The sequence below is a fragment of the Rosa rugosa genome, chromosome 2, assembly GCF_958449725.1.
Source record: "Rosa rugosa chromosome 2, drRosRugo1.1, whole genome shotgun sequence".
NCBI classification, from domain to species: domain Eukaryota; kingdom Viridiplantae; phylum Streptophyta; class Magnoliopsida; order Rosales; family Rosaceae; genus Rosa; species Rosa rugosa.
In genome coordinates, this window is record NC_084821.1 from 59,498,366 (window position 1) to 59,518,716 (window position 20,351).

Here is a 20,351-nt window from a genome sequence, read left to right on the forward strand (position 1 = left end):
TCATGATGACACTCTCAACATATAGAAATGTTATCTTCACAGTGTTGAATCATAGCTAATGTACAAAAACTTGTTTATTTATGGTGCTGCTGTAATTGCAAAATAGTGCCTTTACATGGTACTGTATTCTACAACCATATGCATACAAAGAGAAAATAAGTATAAACTATAAAGATTGACAAGCAAAATAGATAGTGCCTGAGTTGACAAGCAAAATAGATAGTGCCCGAGTCTCCATGATAGAAATTAATTTCCCAACAAATCAAGCAGGCCATGCCCTCAATACATGCCTTCCCCTCCAGACCGACCCTATGTGCTTTTCTTTTTGAGACATGGAAGGAGATCATTTACAATCATGCATAACCAGCACTAAGCTGTCACCCAGTTAAACTTAACCCTAATCCATAGCATTGGGACCAAAGCATCTTCTTTTCACAGGGTTCCACACCCATTGCACCATGAACTTTCTACCCTTCACCCCATTCACATTATACCCATTTCCCCATCTGTCCTTAGACACTACCCCAACATACCCACCACCCCCACCACTCCCATAAACCCCCATACACAAATCTGCTATTTCAGTTGGTGCAGTTGGGTCATCACCTGCATACCAAGCATTCACAAGTGGGTTGCTTGACACTTCTGCTAGCTCATGAGCTAGCACACTGATCATCCCATCAACACCCGGATCGCCATTCGGCGCTTTCATTATGTTGTTACCTCCATTTGTGCTAGGTGGTGGCCTGCCTGAGTACTTGGGCCATGCAAACGGGTATGCGCAGATGCCAGGACATTGCTTCCCACTGTAACCAACCCAAGCATAAGGCATAGTGACACCAACAATGGTTGGAAATGTGAAGTAGTGAAAACCACACACTGCTCTACAGAAATCTTGAACTTTAACATCAGAAGATGTTAGAACTAAGTAGAGACCATTGTTTGGATTGAGAGGTAATGCTCTCGGATATGATGAAGTGACAGCATGCTTGATGATGGATTGCATTGACAATCGGCTAAGAGAACCGCCATGGGAGTACTTAGAGTCATAGAACTCACCAGAAAGAGAAATAGTCCCAGTGATGTTTGAGCCAGTTTGATCAGTGTAGAGCCTCACAGTCTTCCACCAATCAGAAACAGAAGGGTAAGGGGCTGGTGAAGAGAGTGAGTAGATGAAATCTCTAATGGTGGATTGGTGAGTTGGGTTCCAATTCCCATACCAAATAATGTAAACGTTGATTGGAGAAGAAGCAAGGACAGGACCCATGTGGTACTGAAGGTCCACAAAATCAGAAGAGCCCTCATAGTTTTTGGCTTGGTTGAACTCTCTGCTTTGGCTCCATGGAAGAGCCAAAGTAGTAGAGAAAAAAATGCTGGAAAGCACGAAGAAGAAATTGCAATGCAGATTTTGCATCATCCTGTTTTTTCAGTGCTCCTTGGTGGAAGTGGAACTTGGTTTTATAGAGAGAAAAACCTGTGAAGGTAAAGGAGGAGTGGGTTGAGATTCTTCTTTATAATTTGCTTTCTGGTGGGCACTGGTTTGCATGTTTCAATAATTCCAAGTCCTTGTCTACTTTTTAATGATAACTATGTTGCTCCCCCAACTTCCTTTTAACTCTTTAATATTCTTGTTCTCATATAAGAATAAAGGTGTTATGCTAACTGACCTTTAAATGTATGATTGTTCCATCCTCCAATTAGGAGTAGGAACTTGGTATCATACAGTTGCTTGTTATTTCTTTACCCCAAAATCAGTTATAGCAGGACAGATTTTCATATCTGATTCTCAGTCTCCTAGATTTTTCTTTTCTTCTGCCACCTATAACCTATCTTCAATTGCTCAAGTTTAAAATGCCTAGATACCCAGAAAATGCTATATTACATTGTGATGTGAACTGCTTGGTTATTTTCAAAGCTTCTAAACCTATTTTAATGGACATCTTAATACTATGTTTTTCGAGAGCTTTATCATTATTCAAATTTACAGATTGCCAATTATCTGATAGAAGAGTCCCACACGGTTTGTTCTTATTAGGGTTGAGATAATTATTGACTCCTTTAATTAAAAGATAAAGCACTCACCAAACTGTGATTAGATAAAGGTGATTGAATAGAAGAAAGAAGAAGAAGGAGAAAAATGATGAGGGTCAAAACCGTAGTGTTAAAATGAATCACGGGGTAAAAGCAAGCATGTGATGCCTTTCCATAGTTTTCTTTTACACTCTACCGACTCTTTAGTCTCTTTTTAAGATCATTGACTATCTGGCTTTGTTTAAGTTTTCAACTAATGTGTCAAATATATGGGGAAGATTTCTGATAAAAATTGCCATGGAAAAGGGGTCAAAGACAACATCTGAAACCAGTAAAATATATAGGTAACTCGAGCTAAGGGCAACCTATGGCATTGTGTAGTCTAAGATTCACAAAGATGTGGACCAAAATCAGGTTTCTTTCCTTTCATTAATATAGATCATAGTTGACATGATCTCTCTGAAAATATCAAAGGTTGATCTCACTGTTGGCCATTGTAGTTTTCCTTTCTGGTGAAATATCTTGCAATTATGTAAAGGTGGGAGCTCCATGTGATGAAGGATTGGTGCATATTCAACTCTTGTCCCTTAAAAACAGGGATGGATTGGATTCCTCATGGCAAAGATTAAAAGAGGGGACTGTGTGCTCCTGGCTTGCTGCCACCTAATCATCATAAAGATCCTTCAATTGAGAGTGAAATGCCGGTGCTTTTCAGGTACTCCATTGTGAGGTAGTACTCAAACTGTTTGTGTTGGTTCTCTCTTACAATTATTCATTGCCCTAGAAGTAATGTTCTCTTATCAAATATCTAGTATGCTATTTTGCTATACATAGTTTGGCTTATGCTACAACAACAATGTATATTAAGTTAACACTCTTTCTCACGTGAAAATAAAGATGAAATATAGATAAACATAGTTATATTTTAAAAAATTCGTGATACTATATATTAAACAATCACGGATCTCAAAAACTTAGAAAATAAGCTAACAATATATATATCAAGCTAAATACCATACATTCAAACTATGAAGAGAGAGCACAGTGCAATGTCCCTTAATTCTTTCTTCCTGTGCCAAATTCTAATCCCATCTGCAGAAACAACACACAAACAACCTATGTACATAGAAAATTAATGAAGCAGAAACAGCAACAACAACATATATAAAACAAAGATCTAAGCCTTGCATCTGAGGCTGTCCAGTTTACCCAATTGAGAATCATTCCAGTGAACACATTATATGCTCAGTTATTTGTCTTTTTCAGTATATCTGGAGATGGTGGTTAGAAGGATCTTGGAAGATGTATTAATTTTTCCTAGTTCATGCCGATAGCTACCAATTAGGTGATTCAACCATGTGTCATTTATTAGAAACTATTCATAGATGCAGTGTACATAGAAATTTAGAAGTTCACATGCACATTGATGTGAATCAATTATGACTCAAGTGGGTTTTAGGTAAACTAGCTAGCTAAGCTACTAACTGATTGTTTGGTCATAAATTTGTATGACCTCAGGTTTTGAAATCCTGTCAATTTCCATAAGACTTGAAATTTATACCTGTCGGATATATGTGGCAACAATAGTATTGGATACATGTTTTGATCTTATCAGTGTTTCTTCTTGTCTGTGACACGGACGACGACGACATTATAAGATTTCTCTGGACATTCATGTATGTATTTTATGAGTTGATTGAATTGATATTTGAGTATTTATTATGTCTATCTCTTGCATAAAAGAAGAAAGAGTGTATATATCAGAGTCGGTATGTAATGGTCATTTAATCAGTAACTGAGCAAGCATATTACACTCAATCACCTTTAGATTTTGATCAAATTGTGAAAATAATAATTTTTAAGATTGCGTTGATCTATTTTCCGGCATTATTTAGATTTAACAGTAGTTAAGCCTAATTTATTTCATCAGTTACTGCCTGACTATGTGAACACCACTTATATCAAAGTAACCAGTGCCGGATTGTTCAGAATCATTTTCTTATGGATACCAGCATTTTGATCATTCTTCATGATGTAAAGAAACTTTACTTTATCTTATGACTGCATGCTTGGTGAGAGCATGAGATTGAGCCATCCTATTGCTTCAATGGATTACTAAAATGTTTTTGGGCCGAAACCAAAAGTATTATTGTTGGGCCATGACACAAATAAAGTCCATAATTCAACCCGGCCCATTTCTACTCCAAACTGAACCAGAACCACTATTTGTACTCACCTATTCGAACTGAGAAAAACCCCCCTAAAACCCTGATGGTTGTTTCCCTTCGAATTCTCAGAAACCATGGACTTCAACACAAGCTATTATCGCCTACATCCACCCACATTTCTCAACTCAAGAGAACCCTCTCTTCCTTCACTGACTCCGATGAACCATACTACTCCGCCGCCGCCACAACCACCACCGCCACCACCTCCGATTCCCAATCAGAATCACACTCTCTGGTCACCACAATCTGTTCAATGGTATACAAATCCTACTCCCCACAAACCCATTTCAAATCTTCACCTCCAAACCTCAATCTTGATCTAAACCCCGATTCTTTGACCCACGAACACGCCATTTCCGTCGTGGCTTCACTTTCCGACGAGGCCGGGTCCATGGTGGCCCTCAGCTTTTTCTACTGGGCTATTGGGTTTGCGAAATTTCGATACTTTATGCGGCTTTACATCTTCTGCGCCCTGTCGATTTTCGGCAATGGCAATTTGGAGAGGACCCATGAAGTGGTTCAGTGTATGGTGAGGAGTTTCGCTGAGATTGGGAGGTTTAAAGAGGCTGCCGATATGGTTTTCGAGATGCAGAACCAGGGCCTTGTGTTGAGTACTCGCACTTTGAACTGTGTTATCGGCATTGCTTGCGAAATGGGTTTAATGGAATATGCAGAGAACGTGTTCGACGAAATGTCTGTGAGAGGAGTGTGTCCTGATGGTTTGAGCTTTAAGTGTATGGTTGTTGGGTATTGTCGAAATGGTGCGGTTTTGGAGGTGGATAGGTGGTTGAGTAAGATGATTGAGAGGGGCTTTGTTTTGGATAATGCTAGTTTTACTTTGATTATTAGTGTGTTTTGTGAGAAGGGTTTTGTGAGTAGAGCGTCTTGGTGTTTCGATAAGATGAGTAAGATGGGGGTGAAGCCGAATTTGGTTAACTTTACGTCTTTGATACATGGGTTGTGCAAGAGGGGGAGTGTTAAGCAGGCGTTTGAGATGTTGGAGGAGATGGTTAGGAGAGGTTGGAAGCCGAATGTGTATACACATACCGCGTTGATTGATGGGTTGTGCAAGAAAGGTTGGACTGAGAGGGCGTTTAGGCTGTTTCTGAAGCTTGTCCGGAGTGATAGTTATAAGCCAAATGTGCATACTTATACTGCGATGATCAGTGGATATTGCAAGGAGGATAAAATGAGCCGTGCGGAGATGTTGTTGAGCAGAATGAAGGAACAAGAATTAGTTCCTAACACCAATACATATACCACTCTCGTTTATGGGCATTGCAAAGCTGGGAATTTTGAAAGAGCATATGAATTGATGGATGTAATGAGTGAAGAAGGATTTGCTCCAAATATATGTACATACAATGCAGTTATGGACAGTCTCTGTAAAAAGGGAAGGGTCCAAGAAGCTTATAAACTGATTAAGAAGGGCCTTCGCCGAGGATTGCAGGCTGATAGAGTCACATATACCATTTTCATATCCGAGCACTGCAAACGGGGTGATATTAACAGTGCCCTAGCTTTTTTCAATAAGATGGTCAAGGCTGGATTGGAGCCTGATATACATTCATATACCACTTTGATTTCTGCCTTCTGCAGGCAAAAGAAAATGAAAGAAAGTGAGAAACTTTTCGAGGTAGCTGTAAGGCTTGGCTTGATTCCGGCCAAGGAGACCTATACATCCATGATATGTGGGTACTGTAGGGATGGAAATATTGCTTTGGCTGTAAAGTTCTTCCGCAGGATGAGTGATCATGGTTGTTCCCCGGATAGTTTTACTTATGGTGCTCTAATAAGTGGGCTCTGCAAGGAGGAGAAACTTGACGAGGCTCGTAAGTTATATGATACCATGATGGACAAGGGGCTGTCACCCTGTGAAGTTACTAGGTTGACATTAGCTCACGAGTATTGCCAAAAAGATGACTATGCCACTGCTATGGTCATCTTAGATAGGCTAGACAAGAAGTTCTGGATCCGCACGGTTAACACATTGGTCAGGAAGCTTTGTTGTGAGAAGAAAGTGGGAATAGCAGCATTGTTCTTTCACAAATTAGTTGATAAGGATCAGAATGTGGATCGTGTGACATTGCAAGCATTTATGACTGCATGTTATGAGAGCAACAAGTATGCTCTTCTTTCGGATTTGACTGAGAGAATCTCTAAAGGAATTGGCTAGCAGCTCAAATACAATGAAAAAATGGCTGAATGTTGTGGCTCTTAAACTTGGAAGGCATTCAAAAGTGGAACAATTGCAGCAGGTGGCATGATTGTATTCAGAAGAGTTCAGTCTCTACGTCCACTCCTCCGGTGATGGAGATTCGCAATGTGATCTCCATTTGTGTCTGAAAAGGTTGGAGGAGCAACCAGCAGGCTAAGCCAGTAATTGTTCTTGTGATTTGAGAAGCTTTGTTGCTGTATACTACTGTAACTCAAAACTGAAATCTAAAGAAGTGTGCCTTCTGGTGAACTACACATTATAGCAACACTTCCTAAATCCCAGTTTCAAAGCCCCACGTGCCATGCACGTGTGGTTCCAGGGGTCAACGTGTTCTAGAAACCATATACAACCACAAAATGGATAGATGCATCTGACCAGAACAAAATTGTTTTCCTCATGAGTGGCGAAAGCGAAATGCCTAATATAATCATAAACAAATAAAAAGTATTGAATTTTAGGAACTAGGTCCCTAGGAAGTGCTATAGTGCTAGACTGACGAAACATAATGATGATGATCATTGTTGTGTCCTAAACACTTTGCACCAAGAACTTCTCCCTTACTCTTCCTCAAGCTCAAGCTCAGGCCCAGATTTTCCTTCAGGTAAATGTTCACCTGTTACTGATTTTCGTTTCTGGGTTGCGAAAAAAGTTGTCTGCTTTTGCTATATTTTCATTGTTCTTCCATAAATTGAAACAAAAAGAGGAGAGTAGAATCCTTTTTCAATAGCTTATCCTATGATCTGAATTGTAATTGCTTGTTTGATGATTGATTACAGTATCTGGGTGTTGAGCTTTTATTGAATTGATTTATTTGGTGATCATGAATTGTTGAATATCTGTAGAGTGGAATTTCTAACTATTGAAAAGAATGAATAGACTCGGTTGGAGAATTTTCAGCAAAAATAATCCACTGGGTAAGAAACTAAGAACTGTTTAATAGATTTCACAGTTGACTGAAAAAGAAAAGAACAAAAGAATGGCTTTCAGTTTCATCCAACTGTCCTGTAGCAAGATTTCGAATTGTGAAGTTTTCCTTTTAGTTATGCTGTTATAGTTAAGGTTTGATTCCACTGGTAGATTTAGTTGATACATCATATATGCATAAAGAGTCCATGTCTTTGTGAAACATCAATATTGGCTGTATCAGATTTGTAGCCTTTATATACAATTAAGTAACTAGATTACAGGAAGTAAAACTAATTTGGGCGTGTATTGGTTCTTCAGCACACTATCACATGTCTCGGTCTGCACTGGATGAGGTCTCACAATCTGGTGCATTTGTGAGAAGTGCTTCTGAATTCCGTAACTTCATTTCACGAGACCCGAATTCGCAATTTCCAGCAGAAGCTGGGAGATATCATCTTTATATATCTTATGCTTGCCCTTGGGCTTCAAGATGCCTTGCATACTTGAATATTAAAGGACTTCAGAAAGCTATCAGCTTTACGGTAATGGATAACCAGTTGTTACTTGTTAGATTCACACTGTTAGAATTTATTTTTCTTTGTCTAATTGTTTGTTGCTCTGTGCAGTCGGTCAAACCTATATGGGAAAGAACAAAAGAAAGTGATGAGCATATGGGATGGGTTTTTCCTGCTTCAGATAAGGAGCTAGAAGGAGCTGAACCTGACCCTTTGAATGGAGCAAAAAGTATACGAGAACTTTATGAGATTGCTAGTACAAAATACAGTGGAAAGTACACTGTTCCGGTATGATCACTCATATTAAGTGCTAGTTTCATTTAAGTTAGATTGTTCTCTTTTGCTTTCTGACTATCTAGAGCCAAATGACTAACACTTAATTATTTGATAGGTTCTATGGGATAAAAAACTTGGAACAATTGTCAGTAATGAGAGTTCGGAGATTATTCGCATGTTTAATACTGAATTCAACAGTATAGCAGAGAACCCGGCTTTGGACTTGTATCCCGATCACTTGCAATCCCAAGTCAATCAGACTAATGAATGGATATACGACAAGATAAATAACGGTGTCTATAAATGTGGGTTTGCCAAGAAGCAGGAGCCTTACGATGAGGTAATATTTCTGACGGCTGCAATTAGTTTTGATTCTTGAAGTTATGTTGTTTACATTGTCTGATCTTTCTTGCCTCAGGCTGTGAAACAGTTGTATGAAGCTTTGGACAGATGTGAAGAGATACTTAGCAAGCAACGATACCTCTGTGGAAACACATTATCTGAAGCAGATATTCGTTTGTTTGTGACTCTCATAAGATTTGATGAGGTACTGATATTCGTTTCCCAATCTAGTGATTCTCTGCGTTTAAGACGAACATATATCTAGTGATTCGGTTGTTCTAACCAATTCAAGTTTTTGCCACAATGCCAGGTTTATGCAGTCCACTTCAAGTGCAACAAGAAACTCCTGCGAGAGTACCCAAATCTGTTTAACTACACCAAGGACATTTTCCAAGTTCCTGGAATGAGCAGCACAGTCCAGATGGATCACATCAAACGACACTACTATGGAAGCCATCCTTCTATCAATCCTTTCGGGATAGTTCCTTCCGGCCCAAACATCGACTACTCTTCTCCTCATGACAGAAACAAGTTTTCTGCATAGCTTCTGCAGACCAAATTACATACTTGTACCTTCCATGTCTGTTTCTATTTGTAACGCTCTTCTTTCCCGAATACTTCGTTTGTTGACATGTTACGTTGTTAAATTGTTGGTCAAGATATTTTGATTCGATTTGCACGCAATTTGTCATGTTAAAACATGAGAATGATCTTCGTGTTGGATTAGCAACAAAAACAAACAAGTATTTCTCACATTGATACATGTTACTTAGAACAAAATTACCAAAAAAAAATTAAACAAAAATGGAATTGCATTATTGTTTAGTCTTTGGTTTGATGAGAGGAGAGGCAGAGAGAGAGGGAGAGCTGAGCCTGCTGGCACTGAGTGCGCTTCAGACCGGTGCCGCTGCTACCGCAGAGGCTCCGAACGGCTTCGGCCTCGTCCGGGCACGCCACCGACACCAAGCACTCGGCAAGTCCGCGGTTCAGGTGCCGGCAACCCGATTCCCGCGCCCGACCCGCCGGGATCCGACGGTGACAATCCACCAGCGCGCGGTGCAGCCGATCGCACTCCACGAATCCCGTCGTCGCTCCCTTCGCAGCTTCCGACGACATCGTTTTGGTTCGTCTTCTGCTACCTTTTTCTTCTCTTTCTTGTTTCAGCTGGTTCCGCCGGAGGCCGGAGTTTCTGACTCGGACTGGAATTGAGATTGTGCCACGTCACCGCTTTGAAAATGTAAGTGGGGTATATATACACACAGACACACATGCTGAGTAATGGGCTAGTGAATTTGGGCTCACTCCCATTGTCTGTGGGCCCGTTGGCCCGACAATGACCGAACATTAGGATTGAAAAGTTGAGTCTCTTTAGTGTGCTGGTCAGAGAGAGAGAGAGAGAGAGAGAAATATCGTACCACTAAATACAGTTCTAAACTTATAGCTTGAGGACGTAGACTAACAATTGACTCAATTCGGTGCTAAGGTCCCTTTAGAGACATTCGATAGATTTGGGTGTCTCCGTTTTAGATTTCCAAACCTAAATCTGTCATTTCTCACAAATCCAGAAATGGTATCCTACTTCTAGGCAAGGTTTCAAATTTCGGTTTCGGTACTTCAAATTTAAGGAAATTTCGGAGAAACTTTCGATTTCGGTGGAAATTTCGGTTAAAAATAAAGAAATTAAATTAATTGCATTTATAAAATGATATTTTTGAATGAAACTTTTACATAGACTAAACTAACCTATAATAAACCTATTTACAATGTAACATCTCTAAAATTATACATTTATAATAGAATTATGATATTTTATATGGACGAGATTGCTAAACTAGTGTTTTTATCTATGTGTATTGATAATGTGTTGTATATTGATAATGTAAATATGATTTACGTTTTTTAATAATTAGAAAATTACAAGGGGGTGGGGCGGAGCACGTAAAACCAAAACCTCGTGAATGAAAATGAATGAGTACAACAAAAGGAATATAAAAGCTACTACGATGTGGTTCGATCTAGCTGGTTGAACTGCTTTCATTTAGTATCATACAATACTGCTCCCAAGTACATGAATTTTGGAAATGATTTTTGTACTTCATCACATGGTTATTGTATGTGTACGTGTTGTTCCCTTTCCACATGCAATCCATATATCGGATATTGTGGAATGACCTAATATGATGTTACAGTGTATGAAAGCATACAATATTTGAGACGAAGCAAAAAGGAAATCATGTTATGGTTGGAGCATTCAACTTTGTAGCAGATAAAAACAAAAAGGTTTTTTTGTTGTATTCAATTTGATTGCAAAAAAAAAAAAAAAAAAAAAAAAAATCAAAATTTCATATTTTCTCTATAAAAGTGTGAAGTAAAAATTCATTGTAGGTAACAAAAAAAATTAACAGAAATTTCGGACAAAATTTCGGTTTGAATTTTTAAATATATTTTCTGTGTGTAGATATTTCGGAAATTTAGAATTTCGCGGAAATGTAAAGAAAATTTCGGTAAATTTCGGGAAACTCCTGACGGAAATGATATAGCAGGTGAATTTCGTTTCGGTACTTCAAATTTCGACGGAAATTTCAGCAGTTTCGGAGAAACTTAAAACCTTGCTTCTAGGAGATAATGAATAATGGCATGAAAGGGCCCAAGGCCAGGGGAGGATTACAGAAATACAGTTGGGAGGAGCATCTCCTCATCATATCTCTCTCATGGGGATATGCTTCCATCCACTCAATCACTTCAGCACAGTCTGAATGTCTCATGGAGCAAATATACAGCTGCACCATTCTCTTTGAAATGCTCTAGACGCCACCAGCCCTGTATTTTTCGTTGTCCCTTTTGTTTTTGTTGATACTGAAGGCTAGGCTTTTCCTAGGGCTGAGTCACTTTTTGAAGCAGTAGGACTGGGGACCTATTATTATGAAAAATAAGCCAGAGGACAAAAAAAATTGTGGGAAAAGATAATTGTAAGAGTTAAGGATGGAAGGACACTTGGGTACAATTAAGAGAGAGAGAGGGGGGGGGAAGGGACACTGAAGTGAGTGCTCCTACAAAATCACAATTCCTTTTAGAAAAAGAAATAGGGTCATTGTGCTGGAACCCACATAATAGTATGTGGGCAGTGATCCAATAATTGCATTGTGGAAATTTTCATTGGGGGGGATGACTCTAGTAATTGGAGTCTTTTGATTCCTCTCTCTGCTTTCTCCCTCACAATGCTTGAGATAAGCAATTTATCATTGTCAAGTTGGACTACAAATATGTACATGACAAAAGAGCTTACCTATCCAATGCTACAATCTTCCAACTAAAAGGGACAAAAAACAATAGTCTAAAAGTGACTGCTAGCTTAGCCTCTTCATCTATATCTCAATTACAGAATCAATACAAACCAGATTGTATCACCAAGATAATTTTGACAATCTTAGAAGTAATCATAATTTCTAGTAGACTAATTTAATGTAAGTAGAGTGTTTGTTATCATTATATTATAATTGAAAGATGAATGGAGGAGATAATGTGCGTGATAAAAGTTGAAGATAATGCAAGGGATATGTGATTGATGGGGAGAGAGAGAGAGAGAGAGAGAGAGTATTTGGATTCTAGAAAGACAATTCTCTTTAGCAAGGTCTACTATTGAGTTTTGAGATAGCTTTGTGAAGAAAAATAATGGATGGAGCACATAATATATGATATATGAGAGAGAGAAGATAGAGGGAGGCTGGGGAAGGCTTTGAAAACTTTTTAAGTAATTGAAATAAAACCCATTAAAGCAAATAAATTATAATTAAATGAGGGTTTGTCTCCAACTCTCTTCCTCCTGTCCCCACATCTAATCATTCCCATAAATGTGTTTTATAATTAACTATAACTTAACCACAAATATATGCACAAATGTGGTAGGAACTAGGAAAACACCCCCAATGAATTAAGCAAGGGGGAGCTGGTTACTCCATTTATGGGTTAGAAATTTAGAATTACCAAAGAGAATGAAAGAAAACACCTACAATTTGGAAGGCAATTTTCACTATAGCTACAGCCTACATGGGAGGAGGTGAATTATTAGGATGAGGAGTGTGCTACTTTTGGGGAGCAAATATGGATGGGGCCCTATCCCTACCAGGAAAATAGAATATCACTTGGATCCAAGAAAATAAATTTCCTCTCTGCCCATCTCTCCTCCATTAAAATCCTCCACCAAGAAATGCAAAAAGGAAAGGGAAGGGGAACAGAGAAAAAAAAAAAAGAAAAGAGAAAAGGGTGGTGTAAACAAATACTCCTCTGTGGTTCTTTGTATTATTATAAATCAAATACCAGATACCAGATATTATGTGGTCTCTCTCTCCAAAGTCCAAGTGTAGAAAGTAAAGCTTCTAATTCTGTAAAAGTTCTTTCTAAATATATTGTAGAACAAACAAGAAAAGTGATTTCTAAATATAGCTAGCTAGCTCCTTTCCTTCTCTCACCTTTTCTCTTTTCACACATACAATACTCAAATCTTTCCCTGCTGGATGATATGTAGATTCTGTGATGGAGTGATTGTGTGCTACAATCTTGATGTTCTTGATGATGGGTGTGGCAGAAACTCTTTACTAGGGCATGAAAATCTTCAAAGGGCATTGCTTTGAGCCCTCCATCACAGCTCCACCATTGCTGATCAGTAGTGAGTTCTCTCTCCGACCATGCTCAACTTATTTTTTATTTTCTGGCATATATCTTATCTGGGTTTTGCATAAAGTTGTGAATTTGAGGTTTTTTGCTTTCTGGGTTCTATCTCTTCCTTCACTATGAACAATCTTTTTTTTTTTAAATTGGGAGAGAGATGTGATGATACTTCGTTAAATGTAGGTGGTGTTCGTGTGTGTTCAGATTTTTTTTAGTTGTCTGGATGCATTCTGCAATATGGTAGTGGATTAGTGGGAAGACTTGAATTTATTTCATTCTATGTGCTGCACAGAATTAAATGTATCAAGTTTGATAATTTAACAAATGACAGCCGAAATACTACTTACTGTGAGTTGAGAGTTGAGAGAGATTTAATAATCTCTCCGTTTACTCAGTTTCAGAGCTGTACCATTGTCCCCACCTTGTTAGAATTCAAAATTCAACCCTTTTTCTTCTATTGATTTTTGTTCCTTGTGTTTCTGCAACATCTTAGATTTCAACTCAGCTAAGATTGATTTCATATATGAACTTAGATACTTCACAGTAGTGCTATTTATTTTTTAAAGCTATTATAATCATACATCTCTTCTTTCTCTCCCCTTCTTTTTTGTTTTTTTTTTGTGTGAAAGGTTCACAATTACTATGTAACGACGCACTTTATATTTTAAGGTGTAAACCTCTCAAGTATAAAGACTGAAGCAAGAAGAATGTATGTAGGTTATATAGTTAGGTTTGGTGCTTCTTAACTGTAGACATGGATATTCTCAGAAGTGTTGAATTTATATCATGTAGGAGAGCTACAATATGGACAGATCCAGATTAGATTTAAGATGTTATCATTCTGGATCAATACAGTCTGAGGAGTCTGCTCTAGACTTGGAAAGGAACTACTGCTGTCATCCTAATCTCCCTTCTTCAAGTCCGTCTCCTCTCCAGGCATTTGCATCTAGTGGTCAGCACTCTGAGAGCAATGCTGCCTACTTCTCATGGCCTACTTTGACCCGGATTAATGATGCAGCAGAAGATAGGGCAAACTATTTTGGAAACCTTCAGAAGGGTGTTCTTCCTGAAATTTTGGGGCGGTTGCCATCAGGACAGCAGGCTACAACCTTGCTTGAGCTGATGACCATCAGGGCATTCCATAGCAAGATATTGCGTCGCTTTAGTCTTGGCACTGCCATTGGGTTTCGGATTCGAAATGGTGTCTTGACAGATATTCCAGCTATTCTTGTCTTTGTTGCCCGTAAAGCTCACAGGCATTGGCTCAGCCATTCACAGTGTCTACCTGCTGCTCTTGAGGTGGAAATTTTGTGTCTTTTTGCTGGACTTGTGATACTTTGTTTTCCTTTTATCTCTTCTTTGGTTAGTTATATATTATTTAATCATAAAAAAAAAAAAATTCTTTTCTTTTTCCGAATCAATCTTGATTCTAGTCAGAATGATGAAATTTGTGTAATATTCTCTTGTTAGAAAAATGCAATTTTGTGTGTGGGTTGGGAATCCTAAAAATAACAACTTATTAGAAACTTATAAACATTCAAAGATATAACAGGTGTCTGTATATCAAAATTTTTGTCATGCTATTTGTTTATTTTGATCTTTGACCAGGTTCTTGTTTAATTCGGTAACTGCTTTCGAAAAATGGTCCAGGGGCCAGGAGGTGTATGGTGTGATGTGGATGTTGTGGAATTTTCCTATTTTGGTTCTCCAGCTCCAACTCCTAAGGAACAGCTTTACACAGAGCTTGCAGATGGCTTGAGGGGAAATGATCCATATGTCGGTTCTGGTTCCCAGGTATTTCTAGAGAAATTGCTGCCATCTACTTGTTTTCTGCGGTGGTGGTAATCTTGTTTCTGAAATGCAAGTTTAGACAGTGATAAGTAATTACATTTCTTATTTTTTTAAGGGAGTGATGACAATAGATGTCCACTACTGTAAAATTTTGAGGCTGCTGTTTTGTATTAGATGATGATTCATAAAAGTTAATTCATGCTATAAATAAAAGTATATAGGTGTTTTGCCCAGTAGGTTTGCTCAGTACAACTTAAAAAGATATGCGTGAATCGCCTTATTTGCCCTTCTATTGTATTTTTTCTTTTTCTTTTTCTTTTTCTTTTTCTTTGCAATACCACCTCTTTCAGTAAATTGAGCTTAGACTTATTTCTTATATTCCTTGTCTCTTTTATACCTTGTTATTATATAAAGCAATAGTTGTCCACATTCTATCTAGTTAACTTTTAGGAACACTGATAAACTGACAAACCGTATCAGGGTATCAACTATCAAAGTGGGATGAAAAGTATCCTGTGATTGGAACCTCTCAATTTATGTTGAGTTTTACGTGTTGGACTCTTTATTGCTAGGGAGAAGCTCAACATGAGGGGAAGTGCTAGGATATAGAAACAATAATTACCCTGCATCTCAATAGTTAAAGCTTTTAAGCATAGTGGTAAAACAAGAAATCTTATGGTTCCCTTATCCTCAAATTTATTGATGGAATCGGTCTATACTCTTGGTGGTGTCCAATTAGTTCCTAAAGTTGCCTAATTGCTAATTCCTTTTTGCTTGTTTAGGTTGCAAGCCAGGAGACATATGGAACTATGGGTGCTATTGTTAAAAGTCGAACAGGAAATAGACAAGTTGGTTTCCTCACAAATAGGCATGTGGCAGTTGATTTGGACTATCCAAACCAGAAAATGTTCCATCCTATGCCACCAAGCCTTGGACCTGGAGTGTATCTTGGTGCTGTAGAGAGGGCAACATCTTTTATCACAGATGACCTTTGGTATGGAATATTTGCCGGAACAAACCCAGGTATTGAAATTGCAAGCTATGGTTATCGATAAAACATATGTGCATCTATGGTTATCGATAAAACATATGTGCATCTATGGTGGCAAATGTGCATCTACGTTATTTATTGAGGTTGATAGTGTTTGTAGAATATAGGGGAGAAAAGCTATCAACTTGGCCTAGGACAACCGTCTTGTAGAAATCAGCATTACTTTGCATGAATTTATGTACCATCTTTGTTGGAAAATTTTGTGTGTGTATATGACTTAAAACAAAACTAAAAATGTTGATTTTCATAATATTGGGTTTCATAAGATGACGCATTGAAGAACAGATAAATATTGGGAAGCTTATGACCTGGTCGTCATTAGTCCTTGAATGTTATTACTGAGTATTGTAGTTTCAGCTAGAAGTGGCACCTCGAAGATTTTTGTTTTGGGTGCCATATGAAGGAGGACTTTCGTTGTAGCCTCTATGCACTTGAGACTATTATTTTCCTTGGTGTTTTCACCTTGTTCGGGTTTGAGGTGTTAATCTTCTTTCTAGTGAAGAAATATCCTTGATTCCTTTGGTTCTTATCTTCAACATTGAACTGGACCTGTTACTTTTTTGTTTGAGTAGCACTCTGGAGTAAGATAATCTATAGTTTCTCATTTGTCTTTAAGGTCACACTTTTGCTGATTGGTTTATCATTGTGTTCTGACCCCTACACATGCCCATTACAATGTGGTGCCCTGCAGAAACATTTGTGCGAGCTGACGGTGCCTTCATTCCTTTTGCTGACGATTTCAACATGAAGAATGTAATTACAACTGTACCAGGTGTGGGTGAGATTGGTGATGTTAACATCATAGACTTGCAGTCTCCAATCAACAGTCTCATTGGTAGGCAAGTGATAAAAGTTGGGAGAAGTTCAGGCTTGACTACTGGGACCATCATGGCATATGCCCTTGAGTACAATGATGAAAAAGGGATTTGTTTCTTCACTGATTTTTTTGTTGTTGGAGAGAATCAGCAGACTTTTGATCTTGAAGGTGATAGTGGAAGCCTCATTCTATTAACTGGTCAGAATGGGGAGAAGCCACGACCCGTTGGGATCATTTGGGGTGGGACAGCTAACCGTGGTCGCTTAAAACTGAAAAAAGGCCAACCACCTGAAAATTGGACTAGTGGAGTTGATCTTGGGCGCCTTCTTGACCTCCTGGAACTGGATCTGATAACAACCAAAGAAGGGCTTCAAGGTTTGTGCTTCTGAACTATCCAACTATTTTTTCTCGTCTAATTGTTCCTGCTCTCTATGCCTACACTCAATATTGTTTCTACTGCTTTCTATGGTGCATCTATCTTCATTTCTTTATTGTTTAGCTGTCATATTGTAAGGTGGCTCATTGGATAATTTCTTTCTTGCTCTCTTCAAACCTGTTTTTATTTCTTAGTTTAAGAATGTTCTTGTACTCATTTTAGAATGAAATTGTGTAGATATTGATTTGTAGGTTGTACTAGAGTTATTTAACATGTCACTTGGGGGGAGAAGGGGTTGGTGGTATAAAGTATGTTCTCCTTTAAAAGAAATGAATGAGATCTTGTATTGTTGCCAACTCCACATGGCTTGCCCGGCATGTTTTTGAAGCTCATCTGAATAAGAAGCTTTGTCCATACTGTAAAAAGGAATTGTTGGATTATTATTTTTTTGTTAAAGCATGGTTTTGTTTGGCACATTTCCTGACTCGTGTTAATTGTTAAAATAGCTGCAATTGAAGAGCAACGAAATGCTTCAGCAGCTGGGATTGGTTCCACAGTTGCAGAGTCATCCCCTGCTGTCTGTGCTCCATATAAACATAAGCTACAAGATAACTGTGGACCTCTTGGTTTAAACTTTCATCAAGTACCATTTGAAGGCGAATCCTGTCTGGGACCAAGTCGACGATTGATGCATGGTGACTTTCACATTGAAAATGGTGTTGAAACAGCTCCCAGTGTTGAGCACCAGTTCATTCCGAGTTTCACCAGTAGATCTCCGGTAATTCATAGCAATCAAGAGGAAAATCCAGTATCAAAAAACATTTTTGCATTGCGGAGTGGCTCAGATGAAGAGATTTCTGTTTCCTTACAGTTAGGAGAGCCTGAACCAAAGAGAAGAAAAAACTACAACTCTTTCTTTAGCACTAAAGGACCCAAATGAAGCAGGAACAAGTAATTCTTGACTCTTTTGGTCTTGAAGTACCTGCCATACGAGGGGATGCTTCATTTTGGACTCAAAGCCCAGACTACAAGTTCTCAGTCACACTTCATTTCAAAGTGTGAAATCACAATGAACATGGGTTCAGGTCACATCTCCTCTTGCATGAGTTGCTATATTCTTTCTTGGATAGATTGGTAAGGGTAGAAATATATACGTTATATATATGGGGAGCATATTAGGTTTTTATAGAGATGTTTAGGTGGTGCGTTACCCTGTCTTCGTTAATCTTTTAATGGGTCACTTTGGTGAAAGTCCTTATAGCATAAGCACTCTTGAAATGAGGAGTATAAGCAGCTGTTGGAATCCAACAGAATGTACAATGTTAGTTTTTGGCAGCCACGTTAGGTTTTGTTGGAGCCTAGCCTAGTAGAAGGTCCCTCTCTCTTTTTTTATGGTAGAAAAAGGAAGGAGCAAGATGGGGGGAGTACACCATTTGTATCTTCTCGAGTCGAATATGTGAACTCACTTTGTAGCTATATTTGTAAATGCGGCTTCAATAGACTTTTTCTACCATACATCTCGTTTGTTGAGCATACTTCTGTGCCTTGTGGCTCTTGTGCTTGATCTCTCCTTTTTTTTTTTTTTTTTTGGCAAAAAAAACTCACAAAAAAATTGTATATTAAAAAATTATTTGAGGCTTCAATGTTCCGTCAATTGAACAAATTTTAGAAATCATGCTGTGCGAATGGAGCTTATGGCACAGAAGAACTTCAAGAAAGATATAATGTTCAACAAAGTATAATTTATTTTGACATGCCATTCCATTTTACAGGTGCGTTGGAACAATTATTAATTACATGTCGATTTTACATGACTCGACACAACTAATAGTAAATCCGCCTAACATGCACCCAATAGGTGTATAATATCAATAGCCAACGGAATGTGCCTGCCACATAGACATCAATAGCCCAAAGTCCAACAACCCCTTCTTTGCATCTAAGCAGGAAGACTGTCAGTCTGTCACTACTGAACAAAAACTAGAGCTCCAAGGGGCTTTCCGCCGACCACCTCTAGTGGACACCCTCATCTCTGGACCATATAGAAAGATGAGGAGTAGACCCACCTTGGAAACAACTTGGGGACAAGGATCGCCGCCGCCTGGTCAAAAACCAGTATACCAATCTAGAACTCCACGTCGCCTCCGTCAAATGAGATAAGAAGAAAATCAATGTCTTAGCAAGAGCTTGCATGACTTTAGGAAGAGCAATCAGTACTCAGTAGCTAGTTCTACCTGCCTCTGCAACGCTACACGCCTATGCCAGACACCGCACCAAATACGAGAAAGAAGACGTACAAGATCGCTACCCCAAACCACAAGAACGAAGCCCCTAAGAGGAATTAAACCCCGGCCTCGTTCTCCAAAATGCAATGCCTGGACTGTGCTTCTACCCCCACCTCTGCTCTCAAACTCAAGGGGTTTTTTACTCTTTTTTGTAAATTTTTTTAATATTTTATACGACATCCTTGTACAATTAAGACTAGGAATCCTAATGAGTAGTTTTTAGGCTTAATAGTCAATTTGTAATCATAAATTTTATTATAATACCAATTTGCTACCCTAGGTTTTATTTCCGTCAATTTGCTACCTTAAGTATTATTCCTGCCAATTTGCTACCCTATACTTTTAAAAGTAGTCAATTTATTACTACGCTTTTTTAAGATCCAAACGTTGAATAATTGTAAAAATCTAGAGTGGCAAATGGCTAATTTAGAAATTTATATAAGCAAATTGGTTAATTTTGAAAATCTAGATCGAGTAGCTAGCAAATATGACGGAATGATAGCAAATTGACTAAAATAAATCATAGCTAGCGTATCAAATTAGTTAATTTTGAAAACTTAAAATAGCAATTTAGCTTAAACAAAATATGGAATAACAAATTGATCGACACTAAGATGAAACCCGATGTAACAAATTGATTATGATAAAAATTTATGCCTAATTTTTATCATCTTAATTTGTAGCCACAATATTATAATATAGAAGTTTAATGTATTATAGATATATAGCATGCATGCGACATGTGGTAGTTCAAAACATGACTTGATTTGTCCTTTGATAAGCTCCTAATTAAAACCAAAGTAGATAGATGCTGATTGAATGTATACTAATGATGATCACATGTGAC

General features: G+C 38.3%; 5 protein-coding genes across 6 annotated transcripts; 3 read left to right on the forward strand and 2 right to left on the reverse strand.

Moving 5' to 3' along the window:
- Positions 1 to 49: 49 nt before the first annotated feature.
- LOC133728904 (protein EXORDIUM-like 7) lies at positions 50 to 1,520 on the reverse strand. The gene has a single exon (XM_062156352.1). It carries the CDS (start codon positions 1,415 to 1,417, stop codon positions 398 to 400), a length of 1,020 nt encoding a protein of 339 aa, XP_062012336.1. The 5' UTR covers positions 1,418 to 1,520; the 3' UTR covers positions 50 to 397.
- Positions 1,521 to 4,291: 2,771 nt separating this feature from the next.
- LOC133728905 (pentatricopeptide repeat-containing protein At4g19890) lies at positions 4,292 to 6,718 on the forward strand. Its single transcript, XM_062156353.1, has one exon. The coding sequence runs from the start codon at positions 4,303 to 4,305 to the stop codon at positions 6,433 to 6,435; it is 2,133 nt and encodes a 710-aa protein (XP_062012337.1). The 5' UTR covers positions 4,292 to 4,302; the 3' UTR covers positions 6,436 to 6,718.
- A 195-nt stretch (positions 6,719 to 6,913) lies between these two features.
- LOC133728906 (uncharacterized) lies at positions 6,914 to 9,217 on the forward strand. 2 transcript variants are annotated; one of them, XM_062156354.1, is made up of 7 exons: positions 6,914 to 7,078; positions 7,320 to 7,391; positions 7,702 to 7,925; positions 8,010 to 8,186; positions 8,290 to 8,514; positions 8,593 to 8,721; positions 8,827 to 9,217. In XM_062156354.1, exons 2-7 carry the CDS (start codon positions 7,346 to 7,348, stop codon positions 9,058 to 9,060), a joined length of 1,035 nt encoding a protein of 344 aa, XP_062012338.1. In that variant the 5' UTR covers positions 6,914 to 7,078; positions 7,320 to 7,345; the 3' UTR covers positions 9,061 to 9,217. The 2 variants fall into 2 exon arrangements, with proteins under 2 accessions (XP_062012338.1, XP_062012339.1); XM_062156355.1 differs by lacking the exon at positions 7,320 to 7,391 and having other exon boundaries at positions 6,915 to 7,078.
- Positions 9,207 to 9,747, reverse strand: LOC133728907 (uncharacterized). Its single transcript, XM_062156356.1, has one exon. The coding sequence runs from the start codon at positions 9,630 to 9,632 to the stop codon at positions 9,339 to 9,341; it is 294 nt and encodes a 97-aa protein (XP_062012340.1). The 5' UTR covers positions 9,633 to 9,747; the 3' UTR covers positions 9,207 to 9,338.
- Positions 9,748 to 12,702: 2,955 nt separating this feature from the next.
- On the forward strand, positions 12,703 to 18,734 carry LOC133728908 (protein NARROW LEAF 1). Its single transcript, XM_062156357.1, has 7 exons — positions 12,703 to 12,883; positions 13,042 to 13,182; positions 13,977 to 14,483; positions 14,835 to 14,978; positions 15,758 to 15,998; positions 16,718 to 17,218; positions 17,726 to 18,734. Exons 3-7 carry the CDS (start codon positions 13,989 to 13,991, stop codon positions 18,157 to 18,159), a joined length of 1,815 nt encoding a protein of 604 aa, XP_062012341.1. The 5' UTR covers positions 12,703 to 12,883; positions 13,042 to 13,182; positions 13,977 to 13,988; the 3' UTR covers positions 18,160 to 18,734.
- Positions 18,735 to 20,351: the final 1,617 nt, after the last annotated feature.

Bases quoted from the DNA above. Each gene is read 5' to 3' on its own strand.
- LOC133728904 (XM_062156352.1), bottom strand. From the start codon at position 1,417: ATGATGCAAAATCTGCATTGCAATTTCTTCTTCGTGCTTTCCAGCATT.
- LOC133728905 (XM_062156353.1), top strand. From the start codon at position 4,303: ATGGTTGTTTCCCTTCGAATTCTCAGAAACCATGGACTTCAACACAAG.
- LOC133728906 (XM_062156354.1), top strand. From the start codon at position 7,346: ATGAATAGACTCGGTTGGAGAATTTTCAGCAAAAATAATCCACTGG. The intron at 7,392-7,701 runs GTAAGAAACTAA...TTGGTTCTTCAG, and splicing joins CAGCAAAAATAATCCACTGG to CACACTATCACATGTCTCGG. The intron at 8,187-8,289 runs GTATGATCACTC...ATTATTTGATAG, and splicing joins GTGGAAAGTACACTGTTCCG to GTTCTATGGGATAAAAAACT.
- LOC133728907 (XM_062156356.1), bottom strand. From the start codon at position 9,632: ATGTCGTCGGAAGCTGCGAAGGGAGCGACGACGGGATTCGTGGAGTGC.
- LOC133728908 (XM_062156357.1), top strand. From the start codon at position 13,989: ATGGACAGATCCAGATTAGATTTAAGATGTTATCATTCTGGATCAATA. The intron at 14,484-14,834 runs GTGGAAATTTTG...AAAATGGTCCAG, and splicing joins GTCTACCTGCTGCTCTTGAG to GGGCCAGGAGGTGTATGGTG. The intron at 14,979-15,757 runs GTATTTCTAGAG...TTGCTTGTTTAG, and splicing joins ATGTCGGTTCTGGTTCCCAG to GTTGCAAGCCAGGAGACATA.